Source organism: Dermacentor silvarum, chromosome 4 (assembly GCF_013339745.2).
Source record: "Dermacentor silvarum isolate Dsil-2018 chromosome 4, BIME_Dsil_1.4, whole genome shotgun sequence".
Lineage (NCBI taxonomy): Eukaryota > Metazoa > Arthropoda > Arachnida > Ixodida > Ixodidae > Dermacentor > Dermacentor silvarum.
Genome location: NC_051157.2, coordinates 15,310,232 through 15,328,374, shown reverse-complemented (window position 1 = coordinate 15,328,374; position 18,143 = coordinate 15,310,232). Strand labels below are relative to the sequence as shown.

The 18,143-nt window shown below is 49.8% G+C and overlaps 1 protein-coding gene across 20 annotated transcripts in view; it reads right to left on the bottom strand.

The window, feature by feature from the left end:
- LOC119449503 (uncharacterized) overlaps window positions 1–15,731 on the bottom strand; it is a 205,141-nt gene extending 189,410 nt beyond the window's left edge. For 5 of the 20 annotated variants that reach the window (XM_049665251.1, XM_049665250.1, XM_049665256.1 and 2 more), the window contains exon 1: window positions 13,694–15,727. In XM_049665251.1, the coding sequence (XP_049521208.1) occupies window positions 13,694–14,182 (489 nt within the window). In that variant the 5' untranslated portion in view covers window positions 14,183–15,727. Of the gene's footprint in view, window positions 1–13,693 lie in introns of all 20 variants that reach the window. The other 15 variants (XM_049665249.1, XM_049665261.1, XM_049665264.1 and 12 more) reach the window with 7 other exon arrangements.
- Between the last annotated feature and the right edge of the window lie 2,412 nt (window positions 15,732–18,143).

Below are 18,143 nucleotides of genomic sequence, written 5' to 3'. Positions count from 1 at the left end.
AGGGCATCGGTGACGATGAGTCATCACTAAGGACAGCCAGAAAACAGGCCCCGAGTACTTCCGAAAGGTGTGAGAACTCGCTTATATACACCGTGGTCAACAAAAAGATTAACAAAACACGGTGCAATATATACAATTTCAAAAGCTAGTTTAAGGTGTTGAAATCTCTCATGACCGAACACCATAGGTCTTATAATTGTATCTTGCACTTGGTTTTTTTTAAATCTAGCTTTTTATTTTGTTTCGTTGAACACAATTGGCTAACGTTAGCTGGGACACCCCTATATATATATATATATATATATATATATATATATATATATATATATGCAACTACGCTGTCTGATATATTAGTTGCTCAGATTGGCATACATCTGCGATGGATGGATGGATGCAAAATTTGAATGAAAATCCTGAGGTACGCGACTCAGCGCGCAGCGGGCCACTCCCAATGCTTTTTTTTTATCTTAATTACAAGTTTATGAAACGACTACTACTCTAATACGTGCAATGTGTGCGATGACTTGCATCACGTTTCATACGCACGTGCATGCGCTGAGCGGCCAGGAGAGATATTCTCAAGTCTGCGTTACATCTACGTGTCAGCCCTTTCGAGTGGCACCACGTGATTGGATCTTGTAGCAGCGCTGATAGCTTTTCGAGCGCAACGAAGGCGCTTTGCTTCGAGACACTGGTCCCAATCAGACACTCTATAATATTAGTTACCTCGAGTGGCTGGTTTACAAACGTTTAAATGTTGATCAAAACGAAAGTATGGGACTGACAAACGTTGCTTTCTCCAGAGGCATCTCTTGTTCGTCCACTGTTGATCATTTCCATCCTTTACTGTGAATATTTGTCTTGTCTAAGTAATATATAGACTCTTATTAAATTAAATATATATCGTGCAGGCGAAGAGGCTGCAATTCATGGACAATATGCAGCATAGAGGAGGCTATGCTGCAGCGCAGTGTCATCTACAGTCTCCAACAAGTGTGCTATAACATCATCCATAAAGTACTGAACGGCAGTTGGCGAAAGCCAACAGCAGCCGCCAACAGCAGCCCATATTTTTATTTAAGAAGAGAGCGGGCGAATGAATAACATGACTTCAAAGTACGTGCGCGGAGTTTCGTTTCATCTCTCTCTCTCTCTCTCTCTCTCTCTCTCTCTTTTTTTTTCTTTCTTTTTTCACAACGACCGCGAGTAAAACGAAAAAAACTTATGTGAGAAGTTAATGGGACAAAGTTTGCGTTATAGGGCCGCAATACAGTTACCGCAGATTCTGAAAGAGAGAATAACCTTGGCGAATAGAAAGTCGCGAATAATAACGCCCATTGCAAAATTTCCGCACTGTTTTCCTGTTTTCGTATTGCGCCTTGAAGAAATCCATTACACGCCGTGCTCTACCGGCCACACCACCAGCGAACAGTGTTGGTTTAGGTGAAAGTGGCCGCCTGGCAGAGTGATGCTAGTGTGGGGTGTGTGTGTGTTATTTTTAGCCCTCTTAGACTTCGAGCACCGAGCTGCACTCGTCCTCGTGACTTACGCAGAGAGAGAGAGAGAGAGAGAGGAAGGGCAGAATGAAAGGGAAAAAAGAAAAGAACAAGGCGAGAAGGTTAACTAGGCTTCGTCGAGTTGGTTACTCTGCTCGTGGGGTGAAAAACAGGGGGCGAATGTTCAGTGCTTTGATCTGGATTGCCGGACAATAATCATGCTCGTCACACAATCTCACTTTATTCTGCTTACCCATCGAAGGTCTGACAAAACTCGTACGCTGAGCTTAATATTTACCCTTGCCCCGTATCTTCTGCTATTCAAAGCGGGTGTCTCAACCTCTCTTCGTTTAGCGATCTCTGAAGCTAGAATCGTCGCTGTCCCCTATATAACAACAGAATGCGCCTACTGCGAAAGCTATATGACAAGAAACGGGCTGTAGGGTGCGAGAAATAAAAAGAAATGAACGAGACTTTATAAGTTACAAGACAAGATAAGAATACATACGGTAATAGAGAAATGAGCGCAATGAGGATATTTATGAAATCAGGCTTTGGCGCCACCTTGGTCATTCTAAGGGCGTAGTCGTCTGCCACTGTACTTCTGATTTACTTCAGACGTGCTTCATCTTGTGTTGTGCAACTCTTTTATTTCTGATTTCTTTCTATTATTCTAAGATGCACCAATGGTACTAACTATATATGCGCATCTACCCGCCTCGCCTCCGCCATTTTTTTTTCCTTTTTGCTTCTATTTGTGAATACAAATAAATCTCTATCCCGCCTGGCGCTTCGCTCCAGCACCGGCCAGAGAGCAACCACCAAGAATAAGCATGGAATAATCGTAGAGATCACCTTACGTATTCCCGTGATGCATATCCACTGTCTGAATTAAGGCGGCACAAAATGAAATCATACAGCTAAAAAATGAAACCTTGCGCACACAATAGACTCCTAAAAATTATCTTTAAGAAGGGCTTGCAGACCGCTAAGAGCGGCAGGAAGTCAGCGAAGGCGTTGTGCTTCGAACACCCAATATCGATCGTCAAGAATGCGCTAGCTTGAAAAGCAAGTTCTCCATCTACGCGAAAATGCATTCCACATTGCGCAAGCGCAATCGCTGTCACATCGTGCAAGCAACACAGGACTTCCATCACAGGGCTTGCGTCATCACGGGGACGTTCAAAAATACATCAGAGGCGAGCGCACATTGACAAACGCGTTGAAATACAACTGCGAGTTCCTCATGTAACGACAAACAAAGCGGTTTGTTTATCGCCTGTCGACGTCAGTGAGCTTCCGCCATTTGTGCCGTTTATTTTATTGACGCTGCTGCTATGTTTTGATGCGTTCCTTGTTGCCGTTCTTTCTTAATCTTTTTCTTTTGTCTATGTAGGGCGTTGCATGTTGCTGTCGCGGCTGTCGTTCCTGGTGTTGTTTACTCGGCTACCGTAGGCAGGGTGGACAAGCCAGATGTAGAACGGGGATCGCGTCACGATGACGTAAGCTTCGACACCGCGAATGGCACGTCTCCTCCTGGTGTGCGTCCAAGAAGGAATATGACGTACTTCCCGTTAGAATAGGGGAGCCGACATAATGAACAGTGGTCTATAGGCGATATTAGATCCGGCACATTCGTGACGGGTGCCAGGTTGTCCCGAGCGCCGGGCCCAAAACCAGCGCACCTTTCCGACAGGCGGGGCTTCCTGTCGGCACGCAAAGGAAGGGGGAGAGAGACAGAACGCCGCTTCCGTTCTATCCGGTCTCCCGTAAGCGCGCCAGAAAAGGAGTTCCTGGTTTGGCAAGCGACCCAAGAAACGCGTCAATTTTTAATCGACACGACGAAAGCACGCGCGCGGAAGCTAGCAAAGGCGTGCTCCGTTCGTTTCGTAAGCGTTCCATTAAGGTGCGGTGATTTATACAGTAAAGATATTACACGTGACGTCAAAAAGAATACGTGACGCCATGAAGACACCTGAAAGCCCTTTTGCTCCACTGAGCATTTCTGGCTTTGTGATGTGTTAGCCGCAGTTTCCTCAATATTATAACAAAGAGCATATCCTCAGAGCAAGATGTGCCATGCACGTGTGCCGACCCTGCAGTACATGCGATGCAAGCTCAGTGCCGACTGAGGACAAATTATACTGCAGTGTTTCCTTGTAACACCAAAGAAGCCTTTGGCTTGAAGTGTTCCGCGATACACTGGCATCGAATCCACTCCGCCCTTGGTTTTTTGAGGTCGCTTATTGTTGCATAAAAGCTGATTGCGGAACAGTGTAGGATCTTTCTCTTCTTTCTTTCTTTCTTTCTTTCTTTCTTTCTTTCTTTCTTTCTTTCTTTCTTTCTTTCTTTCTTTCTTTCTTTCTTAATCTGCTTCTGTCTTTCGTCATTCATGTGGCCGGTGCTATTACACGTGCTCACTCAGGCGAAAGCCCAGATGTGCATAGGATGCCGAAAACCTTATTCAATCACTTCTTCCTTTCCCTGTTCTTCCCGCTTCTCCCTCCCCAGTGTAAGGTGGCAAACCAGCTGCAACCTGGCTAATCTCCCCGCCTCTCCTTTTCTTTCTCTTTATGTCTTAATGGTGAGGGAGAGAGAAATAAAATATACACGCAAGTGTATATAAGGCCGGTGTTGAACACTGAGGAGGGAGGTGCACTTATTCGTGTGGGAGCAATTAACTGAGATTTTTTTTTTTCTGCAACAATTTCTGTGCTCTCAGGTATCTTGCATACACTGACTGTTGCGTTCCCTTAGCAATAGGTTTCACTGCGGTACAAGTGAAACTGACCGTTTCATAACTGACGGCAGGAATCAAAACCATGCGTACGATAAGCGAGACCGCTGATAATCATGCAGCGAGACCACATTGTTGGCTCTTGACCGAGCTGGTCCTGCGCCAATATTGCGGCCGCCGCGAGGGCGACGTCAGTGCACACCCCCTATAGATAACACTTGTCTTTGCAAATAAAGAAGAGGCGCTACGACGGGAATTGCAGAAAGATCAAGATAATAATTTATTAAAACAAGAGCAGATAGGTCGGTCTGAGTTATTATGTTCTATAGCTTGCTATAGCTAGTCTGCACATGGGGACCTAAGATAATGATGAAACATGATGATGACGTAAAGAAGGGTTGTGCACGTATATAATAATCACGTGACACGTAAAGCCTCGAGTCCAGTCAAGTGTTCTGCAAATAGTACGAAAGAGCGGACGAACGGATTTTCTCGCTTATTTATTGCTTTCCGCTGCTTTGAACCAAGTCATTCAAGGGAAACATTTTGAGAAGTTTCATCCGAGTATTCATCTAGTATACCTGTTACGCCAGCAGATCTTGTCCTTATTTGAGTTAATTACGCGCACAAGCTCGTTCGCACAAGCTGCCGCCGCCGAGATGAAGCCTATTTTGCCATCAAATTCAGGTTTCATTTTCTCCAGGAAAGTCTTGATGATCTTCAATGTAAAAAGCTGCTCACAGCTTAATTAAGAAGCGTGCCGATCTCAACTATACACGAAAGACACCTGACACAGCTATATAGGTATGCGGGAATAAACAGAGTCAAGGCGGGTCACAGAAGAATACAACGAAACTAACATTATTATATAATAACATTATTACATCATTATTATTTATCATTATTAGATAATGCCCTCCCCCCCCCCCCCCCGCCAAAAAAAAATTCTACACAATAAAGAAAAGGAAACAAAAGTAAGTTCGGCAGTGGCAGCAGCTTTCGTTCACCACTGCATAATATTTCGTGTACAGTAGAAATAACAATACTGACGGTCAGTTTTCTTGTGCATATATGGATATCGCAGGGTTCGTCAATTTCACATGCCCGCGTATCCGCGTTGCATTGCTAGAGTTCACATCAGTTATTTGGGACTGTGCCTCACTTTCTTACAGAAACTTAATTGACAAAGTGCAGCATAAATTTGTGGGCATTGTCTACGACAGGTACATTGGCCGACGCCGGTTTTACATAGTTATGAACTGATATTGGCAGACTTGGGTCTTGTGAATCTGCGTGAAAGACGGCTTAATCGTTACAGGATAAAATTTGCACGCCAAGTTGTGCAAGGTGACCTCGACTGCCACACTGCTCCCATCATTGCGCTTTCTCGCAGAACTTTTAGTTGTCTGCGTGCGCATTTATCCTGACGTCTGTTTACCGTGCCCATTGTGATGACTGCAGGAAACACATGATTCTATGTTTATGAACAGTGACCTTTTTCTCTGAATTCACATGAAAGTTTACATGTATTCTTGTCTGATTTTGTCGTCTTATTATTCATGGTCAGCTTTCTCATCGCTTTTTTGTTTGTCCTCTGTACTGTTACTCACTTGACAAATGTTTTCTTTTTCTTCCTTTTCTTGCATTATTTTCTTCCTATTGTGCAAAAAATTCGATGTATATGACGTAGCGGGCTGTCGCCAAGGCCGCGAAGCTGTTGACAGCCACTATAAGTAAATGAATCAGATCAAATCATTTTAGCACACTACAGCAATTTAACGGTGAAGAGCTATCCGAACGTCTCTCTGACTCTGTCTGCAGTGTTTGCGCTGTTTAGCACCACGTAGTATACTGTCATGCAGCAACGGGCCCAAGTACATACATAAGAACACGACGCAGGCATGGAACAGGCGCAGGTTCGCTGCATCAAAGCAACGCGCTGGCAATCAACCACCCGAGCTGCTGCGCTCAGTTATTCGATGAATCGTGCGCGAGAACTCGGCTCACGTGCAACTTTTCCCGCACTTCGGCCCCGACCGAAATTCGGTTGCCACGCGCGCTGCGGGAGTCGCAAGGCCGTCTCGCTGCTCTCGCGCGAACTAGCTCTGTCGAAACCTCTTCCATATCGCACCGCATTTTTACCGAAGACCTCGGCGTGCCGCAGCTGAGCTTATCGGAGATAACGATTGTCGCTGGTAGCGCAATGATGCTCCGCCGTACGTCACGAAGTGTATGAAGTGCACTGACCAGGAATTACGCGATAGCCGATAAAGCCGATTTCATCGGCTTTATCGCCTAACTTGAAATTGTAACTTGAAATTAAAACTGTATTCGAAACTTGGCATTGTGAATTTTCTAGCGAAATTGGCAATTGCGGTTTGTGCTTTTGAATTACGAATTAATTCAGTTTTCTTCTTCTTTTTGCCCCCCCCCCCCCCCTTTTTTTTTCGGCAAGCTTGTGGTTCGTATACATTTCTTTAGTCCCAGAGTACATATGTATAAGTGCGGCTCTCACTTCACTGGCGCTCTAGCTGCTAGTGGCAGCTGAAGCAATGATGATACACTACGTAGGTGTGTAGAAACGTGCAAGGGCCACGAACAAAAAGTGATGTAAAACCTGGTGATTATACCCTTGCCAGAGGGAAACATTCGCACGTGCTCTGTGCTCTTTGCAGCCTTTTGTTGTAGTCAGGAAGGAAGAGCGAGACGGCCAGACGAGGAGTCCCTTACGCACACGTTTAATGGTCTCTCAGACGTGTTCTATCTCAAGAAGAAGAGCACGCGCTGCCACATGTACACGAGCATGTACAACACCTTTAGCATTGGACCGCACTGTACTTCTCTATGATCCCGCGCCGAGGCCACCGTCTTCGGTGCATCAAGAGCCGTCGCCCTCAGCGAAACTGCGTACGTGAACATGAACCATGTACCGGTGGCTTAGCCAGGAGTTTATTTCAGGTTTTAACAAGCGGAGCTGTTTAAGCTCTTGGTTAGGCCGCGTAGTGCGAACAAAAAAAAACTGTGGGCCGATCCTGGAGGCAGTGCAGAAAGGGTCCAAGCGCAATGGCACAACCCTGAGAACTAGCGAAGCTGTTTAAAATTTTCCTCCAGCGATGGACCCCTGGCAGCCTAGACACGGGCACCAACAGCAATAACCGTTGGACAAATAAATTTATTCCTATCCTATCCTTCAAGCTCGAGGATGGTCCGTCGAGTGTACGCCGCAAAACCTCCGCCTGGCGATGACGTCACCATGCGTCGCCTAGCAACGCTCGCCCCAGCTGTGCCGACCGCGCCGAGCCTCGTCACAGCTGTGTGGCCGTGACGTCATCACGCGAACCGCATCGCTTCGCCTTAGCTTTGCCGAGCCATGACGTCACCGCGCCGTGCGGAGTGGTTGCCACGGCTGAGCAGACACGGAGCTAAGCCATGATGTCACTGCGCCGACCCACGGGATATATAGCTCTGCGTCACCGCAGTGGCGACACCAAAGCCCCGCCCGCCGTCTCCGCGAAGATGGGGCGGCCGACGAAGAGCGTCACTACCGAAGAAGAGGAAGCGCGGCGCGAAAGTCGCCGCCACGCTACTTGAGAGCGAGTGAAGCGCGAGACACACGGTGCGATTTTGCGTGCGATACGTCGTACGACGCGTCGGAGTCCGACGATTCGGGACACATGGTACGAACGGCGTGCGGTGCGTAGCTCCGCCCACAACCGGCGGCCCTGCATGGACGCTCGGAATACTGCGTAACTTCGCAAACTGAAAACAAAAGTCTTTGCACAGTTCTCTAGTTTCGCACAAACGATCACAATAAAAACGCGTCTGTGCGAGCAGCGTAGACGTGTTTCCGCAAGGCCGCGTCCGCAGTGTGGGCTCCGTCCACAGCCGCCGATGGCTAGGAGCTGCCAGGCCTAGCTCGCTGAGCCGTCGAATCCGAAACCGGTGTCGCTTTCGACACGACCGCTTGTAGCTCGTAATAAACCTCCTACGTTGGTCAGCACAACGTGTACACAATTATGTCACGCCTAAATTGCAATACATTTGATTTTATCGGCGCGGACGGAAGCGAACGAGCAAGCCAGGCGAGCTTGCGATCGCTGGGAGCTCGCTGGCCGTCGGTTCCGGGGTCGACAGCCCTTGCGATCCGTCCGCAGCTCGTTATAAAGCGCCCATATTCGTCAGCACAGTCAACGTCTGAACATTTATGTCGCTCATAAGTGGCAAAACAATTAGTTTTCCCGACGCCGTTGGTAGCGATGAGAAAACACGCCAGTCAGGCGAGCCGCTTCGCATAGACGACTGCTGCGGCGTCTGCACTGACCGCTTGCGAATCGATACCACGTCAACGATTTACTACTTCGCGAAACATTTTATAACATGCACAATTTTGAGTTCACTTCATTCTATAAGTTATTTCGTGTCAGAAACAAAGTGTACCCGATTGTTGTGTCGCCGTCAGCGGCAAAGAGGCCAGCGTCTCGACCAGGAAAAAAAAAAAAAAGCGCCGGGACGACCGGAGCGCCTGCTCGCCGGCCCCGCCCTGCCAGCTCTACCACGTGACCATGACGTACACGCTGGCGGCGCTGTCATTGGCGGCGGCCGTCCGACGCGGCGCGTGCGATCCGGCGTCGCATGCGGCAGAATACGTTGAGAACTTGTTGAGTGCGGCGGCCGATGCGGCGCGTCGTACGACGGATCGCACGCAAACTCGCATCGTGTGTCTCGCGCTTGAGACGACTTTGGTTCGATCCCGAGTATCGCGCCGCCGAAGCGGCAGCGAAACGTCAGGTGATTCGCAGAAGATCCGGAGTTACAAGCCCGCGAAACCGAGCAAAAGCGTTTGAGCGTCCAGATACTTTAATGACCGAGTGTTCGTTGCTCCTTGGGCTGTCGATGATTCCAGGGTGATCTTGCGTAAACCTTGGCTGAGTCTCGAAGCATAACCTCCCAAAAACTTGGCCGAACCGAGATAAAGCTAGGTGGGGTCGCCAGCTTCGCTGTTTGCCCAGTCTTCGCACCACTAGTATGAAGCTGCCCCTATTTTTTTTTCTTTTTTTCAGAGCGGGCCCCCTAAGGTACAAGCGTGTACATGTGGCGGAGTGACATATGGGGATGGATCCTTTACCCCGGAGTCTTCATGATCCTGTCCGAGTGCTACATGCGCACGACCGGGAATCGAACTCGTGAACCGATCCACGAGTTGTCTGCTTAGTGGCCTCGCAATCTTTCCCTCCCAGGGATCCGTCCGTCGTTGACTCCCTCCCTCTATGTCCATCCCTCTTTCACACCTGCCTCCATAACCACCTTCCCACGCTCTACAGCCCTTTCATATTTTGGCCATATATAGCCATCATTCATTCATTCATTCATTCATTCATTCATTCATTCATTCATTCATTCATTCATTCATTCATTCCAACCGGCGATAATGAAACTCTCAGCGCCTTTCTTTCCAGCTGATAATGCAACGTGCGAATCTTGTCGATGAGAGGAAATTTAATCGAACGCCTCTTGTGCACCTGTTCTTGATATAACTTACGTCTAGGGCCTCTCTTTCTCTCTCATCAGACTGCTTTAAACTGGCTGGACTACAGAACATTTTTCCGAGACTAAAATATTGGGACCGTAGACACATCCGTCGCTGGCGCAAGGAACTACACATACATATTCGCGCGTGCTACTTACAGTCCTTGAAGAGCATCGGCCTGACTGTTCGTATAGTCCTGTGGTGTGGCTTCCTGCGTGCAGTGTTCTTTCTCTCCCCTCTTTTCCTTTCTCTATTTTGTCCTTAGCTCACGTATGTAGGGTAGCAAACCGAACGCTCGTCGGATTGACAAAAGCTATACTCGCGGACAACTCTCTGTAGCAATGAAGGGAAAACTACGGAGACAAAGCGCTCACAAGTGAGAGCGCTTCTGAAACGAGTCCCGTGTTTAAATCCACGTTAGTTTAGGCTGGGGAAGAGAAAGAATAAACACCTTATTAGCAACAGTTAAATAAGACAGCACATACCACTGAGTGTAAAAGTTTTCTTATTTTGCGGTTTATCCCTTCTGCGTCTCAGCAAACGCGAACCCGTCGCACGTGGAAGCTGCGTCGATTCAGCGTCTGTTCCGAGCAACCAAAAGTACTGGTCCTCTTCGATTATTCGTCCCTGACAGTTCCGGACTGCTAGAAGCGGTGCTTTCAGTCAATAAGCATTTCTGCATGCAGCGTTTCTGGCAGTCCGGACGACAAATCGAAGAGGGCCATGCACTGTCAAACGCTGCCGGACTGCTTGGCGCGGTAACGCATGTGCAGCAGCCACGCGCCCGTAGCTTTCCCTTCATAGCCACAAAAAGTTGTCCGCGAGTTGGTTTTATTTTTCTTTCTTTTTTTTTTTTTTTTTTGAGAGGTGCGCGCGCACCTCTGCACGCCAGCGTTAGCAGTTGTAACCTTGGGTCCGCTGACCGCTTAACACGACTGTGCCGATCATACTGTCGCTACAACCGCCCTGCTTTTCCCGTACGTGCTTTCTCTATTTCTCTCACACTCAGTGTCTTTCACTCTTTAGTACATATACTACTGCAAGCTAAACAACTGTGACAAACTAAACCACGTGGGAAAGTAAATCCACGAGGCAAACTAAACTATATTGTAAACTACTGTGAAGATTTTTCACCACTCCTTCATTTCAAGATCATCATTGGGCACGCTAGTATGTTTCTAAAGAGAGAATTCCTGCTGGGTGCAGCACTGCTTTTTTTCTCTGCGGAAAACCCTGTGATTTCCAACGGTCACATGTTACTTCCGAGATTACGCATAAGATGGGGGCGTCTCTCTTCGATATACTGCACGGAAAAGCTCCCGCACACTTCTGATTTCACTGTAATTGAAGATAACAGCGCTGATTGCAAAAAGCGCCTGACGGGGGCAACACTTTTGTCCGATTGTGTGCCTATATACGCGTGATAACGCCAATGAAGTGGAAAAAGAATTAAAAGAAAGAAAAAACAATGTTCGTGCAAGTTCAGTTTTTATCTTTCGGTTGGCGATGCGACCACAATCTCAAGAGCGCGCGAGTACTTTATGCGAGCATGGAGTAAGAATATGTGCGTTCCCCCAACTTTCTGCGGCCAAAGGGCGAAATAATTAACTTGCGCATTTATCCGGACAAACTTTCACTATTTTCTTTCCGAGTTCGCCACTGATTCGTGGCGTTTCAAATCTCATGGTGGTGACAATAATTTATGGCATCTATACGCCCAAAAGCTGCACATTTGACTTGAGAGAGACCCACGGACAGTGGGCGGCATCGCGGTTTAATTTATACCGCCTAGCGTTCTTTCACGCGTCACTGATTCAAGATACACGGGCGTTTTAGCGTTCCGTCTCCACCGAAACACGTGACCAACGCAGCCAGAAATACTTCAATACCTCCCTGCCGCCTAGAAAATGGGAGGTTGCGCTGATACAACTACTTTTACTACACGCGAGTTTCTTAAAACACTGTAGTTGCCCTCAGCAAAGGTGGCATTCCACTGTGGGAATAGACATGGGTGGGAATATGAATTGAATCAAATTTATTCCGCAGCAAAGTTGCGAGGATGGCCAGGCATCTGCAGCTTGAGGGGAACCTGCGTGGTCGCCTCCTAGAAGGGGTGTTCCAGCAAGTTTTACCGAATATCGATTCTAAAAATATTCGGATTTCTATAAGAGACTAAAAGCACGTTGTTTTCCACTCTACATATAGAGAAAATCACAGGGTGTTCTGCATTCCGTTAAGTTGCATAATAGGAGAAGATTATTTAATTAACTTCGCAAGTCTTAGGGTTGCAAGAAACATCACATTAGAAAGTTGTAGATCGGTTTAGAAGACGTCCGATTCGGCAATACTATTGAACTTTCTACCAATAGCGCAATCGTTTTTTCCGCGTCATAAAGAAAGCGTCCCCCCTTATTCTGGATCCGCCAGTGCATGAGTGCAAGTATGACATTGCTTTACATTCATTCTACACTGGTTTGCGAGAGATGCGCTCCTCGGCGTGGTTTTATTCTAACACGGCCCTCGCGCTGTCTAGCTCGAATAAGTGGCCGCTGTGGCCGTAAATCGAACCTGCGACCTCGTGCTCAGCGGCAGCCATGAAACCGTTGTCGTGGTGACGGCTTAAATGGCTGCAATATATCACTATAGGACAAGGGCAGGACACAGAGTCAGCTCATTTTATATTCGCTGTGACGCGTGATTAATTTTGGCACTCAACGTTACACCATGCCCATGTCTGATCAGTATACAGTATCTTCAGCATGCGATACACGTTTCATGGTTTAAACGAGAATGTATTCACAAGGCCTACCATGCGCCACTTATGACGTAAGCCTGTGTGTCCGTGTCTCCCTTTTTGTGGTCGTCTGTTTGCGCTGTTACCCAAAGTCTCAAGATGTACCAACTCGCCCAAAAAGAAGTATTGATGAACTCCACGCTCACGTTGGTCATACTCCACGCTGGTTTTAACAGAGTGAAGTGAACTCTGTATAATTGTTTCTTGCGGCTTCGTTCGTCTAGCACAAGCTGTTTCAGAAAACAAAAAGTATCTACATTTAAACTGTCTTGTTGCAGAAGGCCGCCTTTCGAGCGTAAGGTGTCCTATATTTTATCAATGCATGGTATCAAACCTGCCAGCTTACGTATGATAACTTTCGACTTCCAAACCTGGAGCGTCTTCACGGCCTTTATATATAATTAACTTCAATAGATTAAGAAATCGTGCTCTGTTAGATTTGCTACATTGCCTAACATCAATGTACTAAAAGCTTATGCTCAAGGCAGCGGGAGAAAGCAACGGCCCTCACATTCCGTACGCGTCGAGACGAGAGAGAGCATTGAATGTGGTCGAACTGTGCTGTTACTACACTTCTTTCTCATTTGCTCGTGTTCGTGCCGTTTCGAAACACTAATCGCGCAGTTCTTGCAGGAGCGCCTTCATGCACCTCTGCTTAGAACGCTAATTACGAAGAGCGCACGAGTATCACCTCGCGAAGATCGGAGGCACGTGTCTTTAGCGGCGACCATAAGAAAGAACGAGGCTTGTTTTCCTTTTGGCAACTCTCTGCCGCGGCGGCATATCATGCGCTATAGGAAACTCGTTCTGCGCAAATATACCGGGTGACGCAAGTGAGACGTGGCCGGCGCCGACAACGAAGCCGCTTGTACTACCTTGACAGCGTTTTCCCGAGGCCGCGTCGACACCGGCACAGATACAAAAATGCGAAACTCGTCTCAACGTCGTCTGTCCGTGTCTACACTCAGCTATCCTGCACCAATTTCCTCTCGAAAGTCGCGCAAACCTGCCAATCGCCGATTTCTGAGCAAACCCTCGTGTCCTCGGACACCTCCGGAACCACCACAAGACTCGGCGCTTTCTTTCTTTTTCACGCAGCACGCTCCGGGATCGACGATGCGCCACGCACTTTCACTCACCCCTTTGCTGCGGACGAACGGAGGGTCGGGCAGCCTGCGAGCCGTCCTCGTCGTCAACGGCGTCGCGTCGCCTGCGCTGGCCACGTTGTCGTCGTCTGGAAACACGATGGGCAGGTCCTCGGTCCTGTTGCGCACGACACCGCTCGCGCCCAGCCACAGTGGGCCGCACAGGTGCAGCAGCACGCTGAACGTTATAACGGCGGCACCCTTCATCGCGCTTCGACGGCGAGGTGGCGCGGGCTGAGTAGGAGGAGCGTCGTCGTCGTCTTGGTCGCTGCCGCCGCCACCGCCAAGGCTGCTGACGTCCGCGTGTCTAGGTTGGCCAAGTCGCCGCCGTCTTTGCTGCCACCGTCGACGTCGCCGGAGGCGGTGAGACCCCGCGCCGCTGTTGTTGTTTTGCCGACGGTCGCCTTGCGCGGTCGGCTCGCGCGCTCCGTGGCGGTGCTGGTGGTATTCGACGCCTAATCGGAAGCGCCCGAGCGGCGGCATGCACGCATGGCTCGGGCGGCAATCACGCGCGGCCGCGGTATCACACACACAAACACACTCACGCACACCCCCTGGGCATGCGCACGACGACCGACGGTGTTGGATGCGACGGCGGACGACTGTACTCCTCGAAAGTGCGCGCGCGAGAAGAGGGGAAAAAATATTGCGGAGAAAAAGGCTCGGTTTTTCCTGTTTCGAGGCTCCCGCGAGACACTCACAGACACCGATGCGCTCACTCGCGTGCGCTTGGAGGGGGCGGCACTATCTTTTGCTTATCGTCCGGCGGAAGCGCCTCCGCTGCTACTGTCGCCGTCGTCGTCCTAAGCGGCAGTTCCGATATCCACGAGTCGACCGACGGCGGAGGACCCGACGTGGCGCGGGTGACGTTCAGGCGGCACAATCGCCGATCGTGTCAGAGCGCCAGGCACCTACACACTACCCCGGACATCACGCCTGGAAGTTCTGTCGCCGCGAACAGATTGCTGCAAGCACCTTGGCGCCGTAGAGACGCGCCACTTCTTTCGCGTACGTCATTCCGAAGAGAAAGGGAGAAAAGAAAAAGTGAAGCAAGGGAAACCCTTTTTTACCGGCGACGAATTTCTTGCTCGCGCTCTGCGCAATTCTCCTCGTGCCACCACCTTCACCTACATGCCCGTCTGTACACTGCTACGCGGTGGTGTCTAGACGTGGCAGAGTCGTTATAGAAGCCACGACTGGCTTCGTTAGCTGGCTTTCCGCTCTGCTTGGTTTGATGTCACACGACCAGCGATGGAACCCGGTCCGCGTCGACGAGGACAACTTACTCATCTTGGGCTTCCCCCATGCAGCTGCGAGTCCATTTAGGGGTAGGAATCGTCACGAGCACTCCATATGAAGGGCAGGCTGGGGCATTATTTCCGGCTTCCACGGCGGTCAGGTCTATAGCAGGTCTCACCGGGACAATGAAGACGACGCAGTCGTTTCGGATGGCTGGCGCACGAATTCGCACATGCGTATATAATCACCGGTGCACCTTCAAGGCGTCTCGGTGTCACGTGCGTCCGCAGACATTTCCTGCTTTGGCGAGTCCGAGGGGTCAAGTACGTTGCTCCCGGTTGCAAGCCTGCCGCGCAACTCTTACCGCACGCGCACACACCAGCCCTGCCGTCGTCAAGAAAGGTTCTATAAATATCCGAATTACAACCTTCGATGCAACGAGCAATGCCACGGGTGATCCCTCAGTGGCTCAGAGGAGGCGCATCAACGAACTCCGAGGGTTAACGACGCTCAAGAAGCAGCATCACTGCTCCGGCAGCGATTGGCCGGCCTTCCAGGAGGAGGTCATTGACGACGACAAGGACGACGCTTGTTGGTCCGCCGGCGCCCGGAAAACATCTCGTTACGCTCCCTACTCGAGCTCGTGCCGCTGCATAAGTCTTCCGATCGAAGCGACAAGCGCCGGGTCTCCGATGGTTACCTGGGGCAACCGAATACGCGTCGGTCACCCTCACCCCGGCATTTGGTTTCCTCTTTCCTCGTCTCCTGTTCCTTTTTCGAGTATTCAACAGTTACGCCAACAGTACGGTGGGAGAAAGGGGACGGTCGAGTAAGAGGAGGAAGGAAAAAATAAACATAGAATCAGTATAATGGAAACGACGCGTGCTGTCTGGCGGCGGCCGGACCCGACCGCGTCACCTGTGGGTCCTGTCGAGGGCACCGCCAGATGCGAGGGGGGAGGGGGGGGGGGAGGGGTCATGCACCGCAGCTTCCGGACAAGAACTACCTGATGCTCGGTCGATTGCGCGCCACGGCTTTGTGCCCCGCGCGAACCGCGCCGCTGACGGCAGAGAATTAGACACGCTCGACGGGACACCCTTTCTCACACCCCCGTTTTACATCAAGGGCATGGGAGATCTGTATGTACCGTTCGCCCACGTGCCGAAGGAGAACGCGACAATTACGCGGCGTGACAGGACTTCGAAAAGCTTCTCCGCGATGCAAACTGTTTTCGAAAGTCGCCCCGTGGACGTATTTTCTTTTTATTCCGGTTGACTACGGAGAAACCACCGGCGGGCCACTACTTTGATCAAGAGACGACGGTGTGTCGGCAGGTTTGCTTACGTCTTCCAGAGTCGCGTGGCGGGCACGTGTAGCCTAAGCAGAACGAAGTTACAACGCAGCGAATAAACAAGGCGATTTAGCGCCAGACCCTATATATATAAGAGGTCGACGCTCGTTTAATGGACGTCACACCATTTAAATACATTCGCCTATACATGCGCTCGCCTTGTCGTTCTTGTTTCGTTCTCTTGCACTCACGCGTTCGGTATTCGTGTGCGCGTTATCATGCACGGAATGTGCACCAGCGTGATCAATCAGCGCCCGCACGGGACAGTTACGTATATGGCAAAAGGCATGCTTGCATTCGTTCGCTCTTCTAGACAAAGGCTCATACCGGAATCACCCGTCCTGAGAAGAGCGTGACCGACGCGCGGAGGCGGCCGAACAACACTGCGGCTGCGGGGAACATACGACGAAGGCTCGACGCGCGGCTAAAATTGCCGAGCTGGGGGCGGCGCGTTTAGCTACGATTCGCCACTGCTTCGCGCTGCTTTATACAGTGAAGCCCATGGAAGTGTCGTAGCAGACGGTTTCTCCTTCAAAGAAGTCGAGCCGCTTTTATTTTCTTGAATGCGGAGCATCGTGTAATCTCTCGACGCCTGCAGGAAACTAATCTCGATTCCGACAATGTTCAGTGGATCAATTTATCAATGTGCTCATTATATTTGTCGTGAACTATAGAAGGCAGCAACTTGAGACATTTGAGAGCAGGCGGGAAGGGCGTCGATATGTCTCGTGTTGATATCTGTACTTCTATACAGGTATAGCTCACGGAAACACTCGAGAAAAGAAAGCGGACAGTGGTATCTTGGGCAAGGTGCGTCTGGCTTTTTGGCTACTGTTTGGGTGTCGAGCGCAGTCCCAGGTTTGATGACGGAATGATGCTGCGCTATGTATTCAAAAATGCTCCGAAAGGAGCATCTTTCAAGGCTTACGTGGTAGTTAGACTGGGATATAGCGGTTCCTCTACGTGACTCGATATAGCTACTCCACGAGCCTCTAGAGGATTGAAGAAGGAGGGAAAGGGGAAATAAGCGAGAACGAGAGAGAAAGAGAGAATACGTAGGCGCGCACAGCCAACACCACCTAGATAGCACAACGCTTACACACTCCGATCCATGACGTCATGGGGACGCTCCCGCGTAAGCAACAGTGATTTTGATGCCACCGCTTTCGTCACGCTAGCCTTGGCAATGGAAATTTCGGGCCAGGTAGCATGACGTCGTACATCGGAGTGTGTAGGCCTTTTGCTATCTAGGTGGTGTTGGCACAGCTCGCATGTGATGGTGTTGAGCAAAGTGCACACCACCCGCCACGGTGGCTTAGCGGCTATGGTGCACGGTGCGCTGGAAAGCACGAGGTCGCGGGATCAAACCCCGGCCTGCGGCGGCCGCATCTCGGTGGGTGCGATATGCAAAATGGCCCGTGTCCTGTACATTGGATGCACGTTAAAAAACCCCAGGGGGTCAGCATTAATCTGCACCACTACAGCGTGCCTCATAGTCAGATCGTGGTTTTGGCACGTAAAAGCCCAGAATTTAATTTTCTTCCCCTTCGAAATGCCCAATGTAACTCCCATTTCAGCACGTCATCACATCGAAAGCGCGTATTTGCGTGTTTATTTTGTTATTAGCTGGCAGAAAGACCGGAGTATCCGCCGTGGTGGCGTAGCTAGTGGCGTTTGCGCTACTAAGCCCGAAGGCACGGGCGGGTTCGGCGGCGGCCGCATTTCGATGGGAAGTGCAAAAACACCCGTGTATCGTGCGTTGGGAGCACGTTAAAGAAGCACAGATGCTCAAAATTAATCCGTAATCCCTCACTACGGCGTGCCCCAAAATCAAATCGTGGTGTTGACACTTAA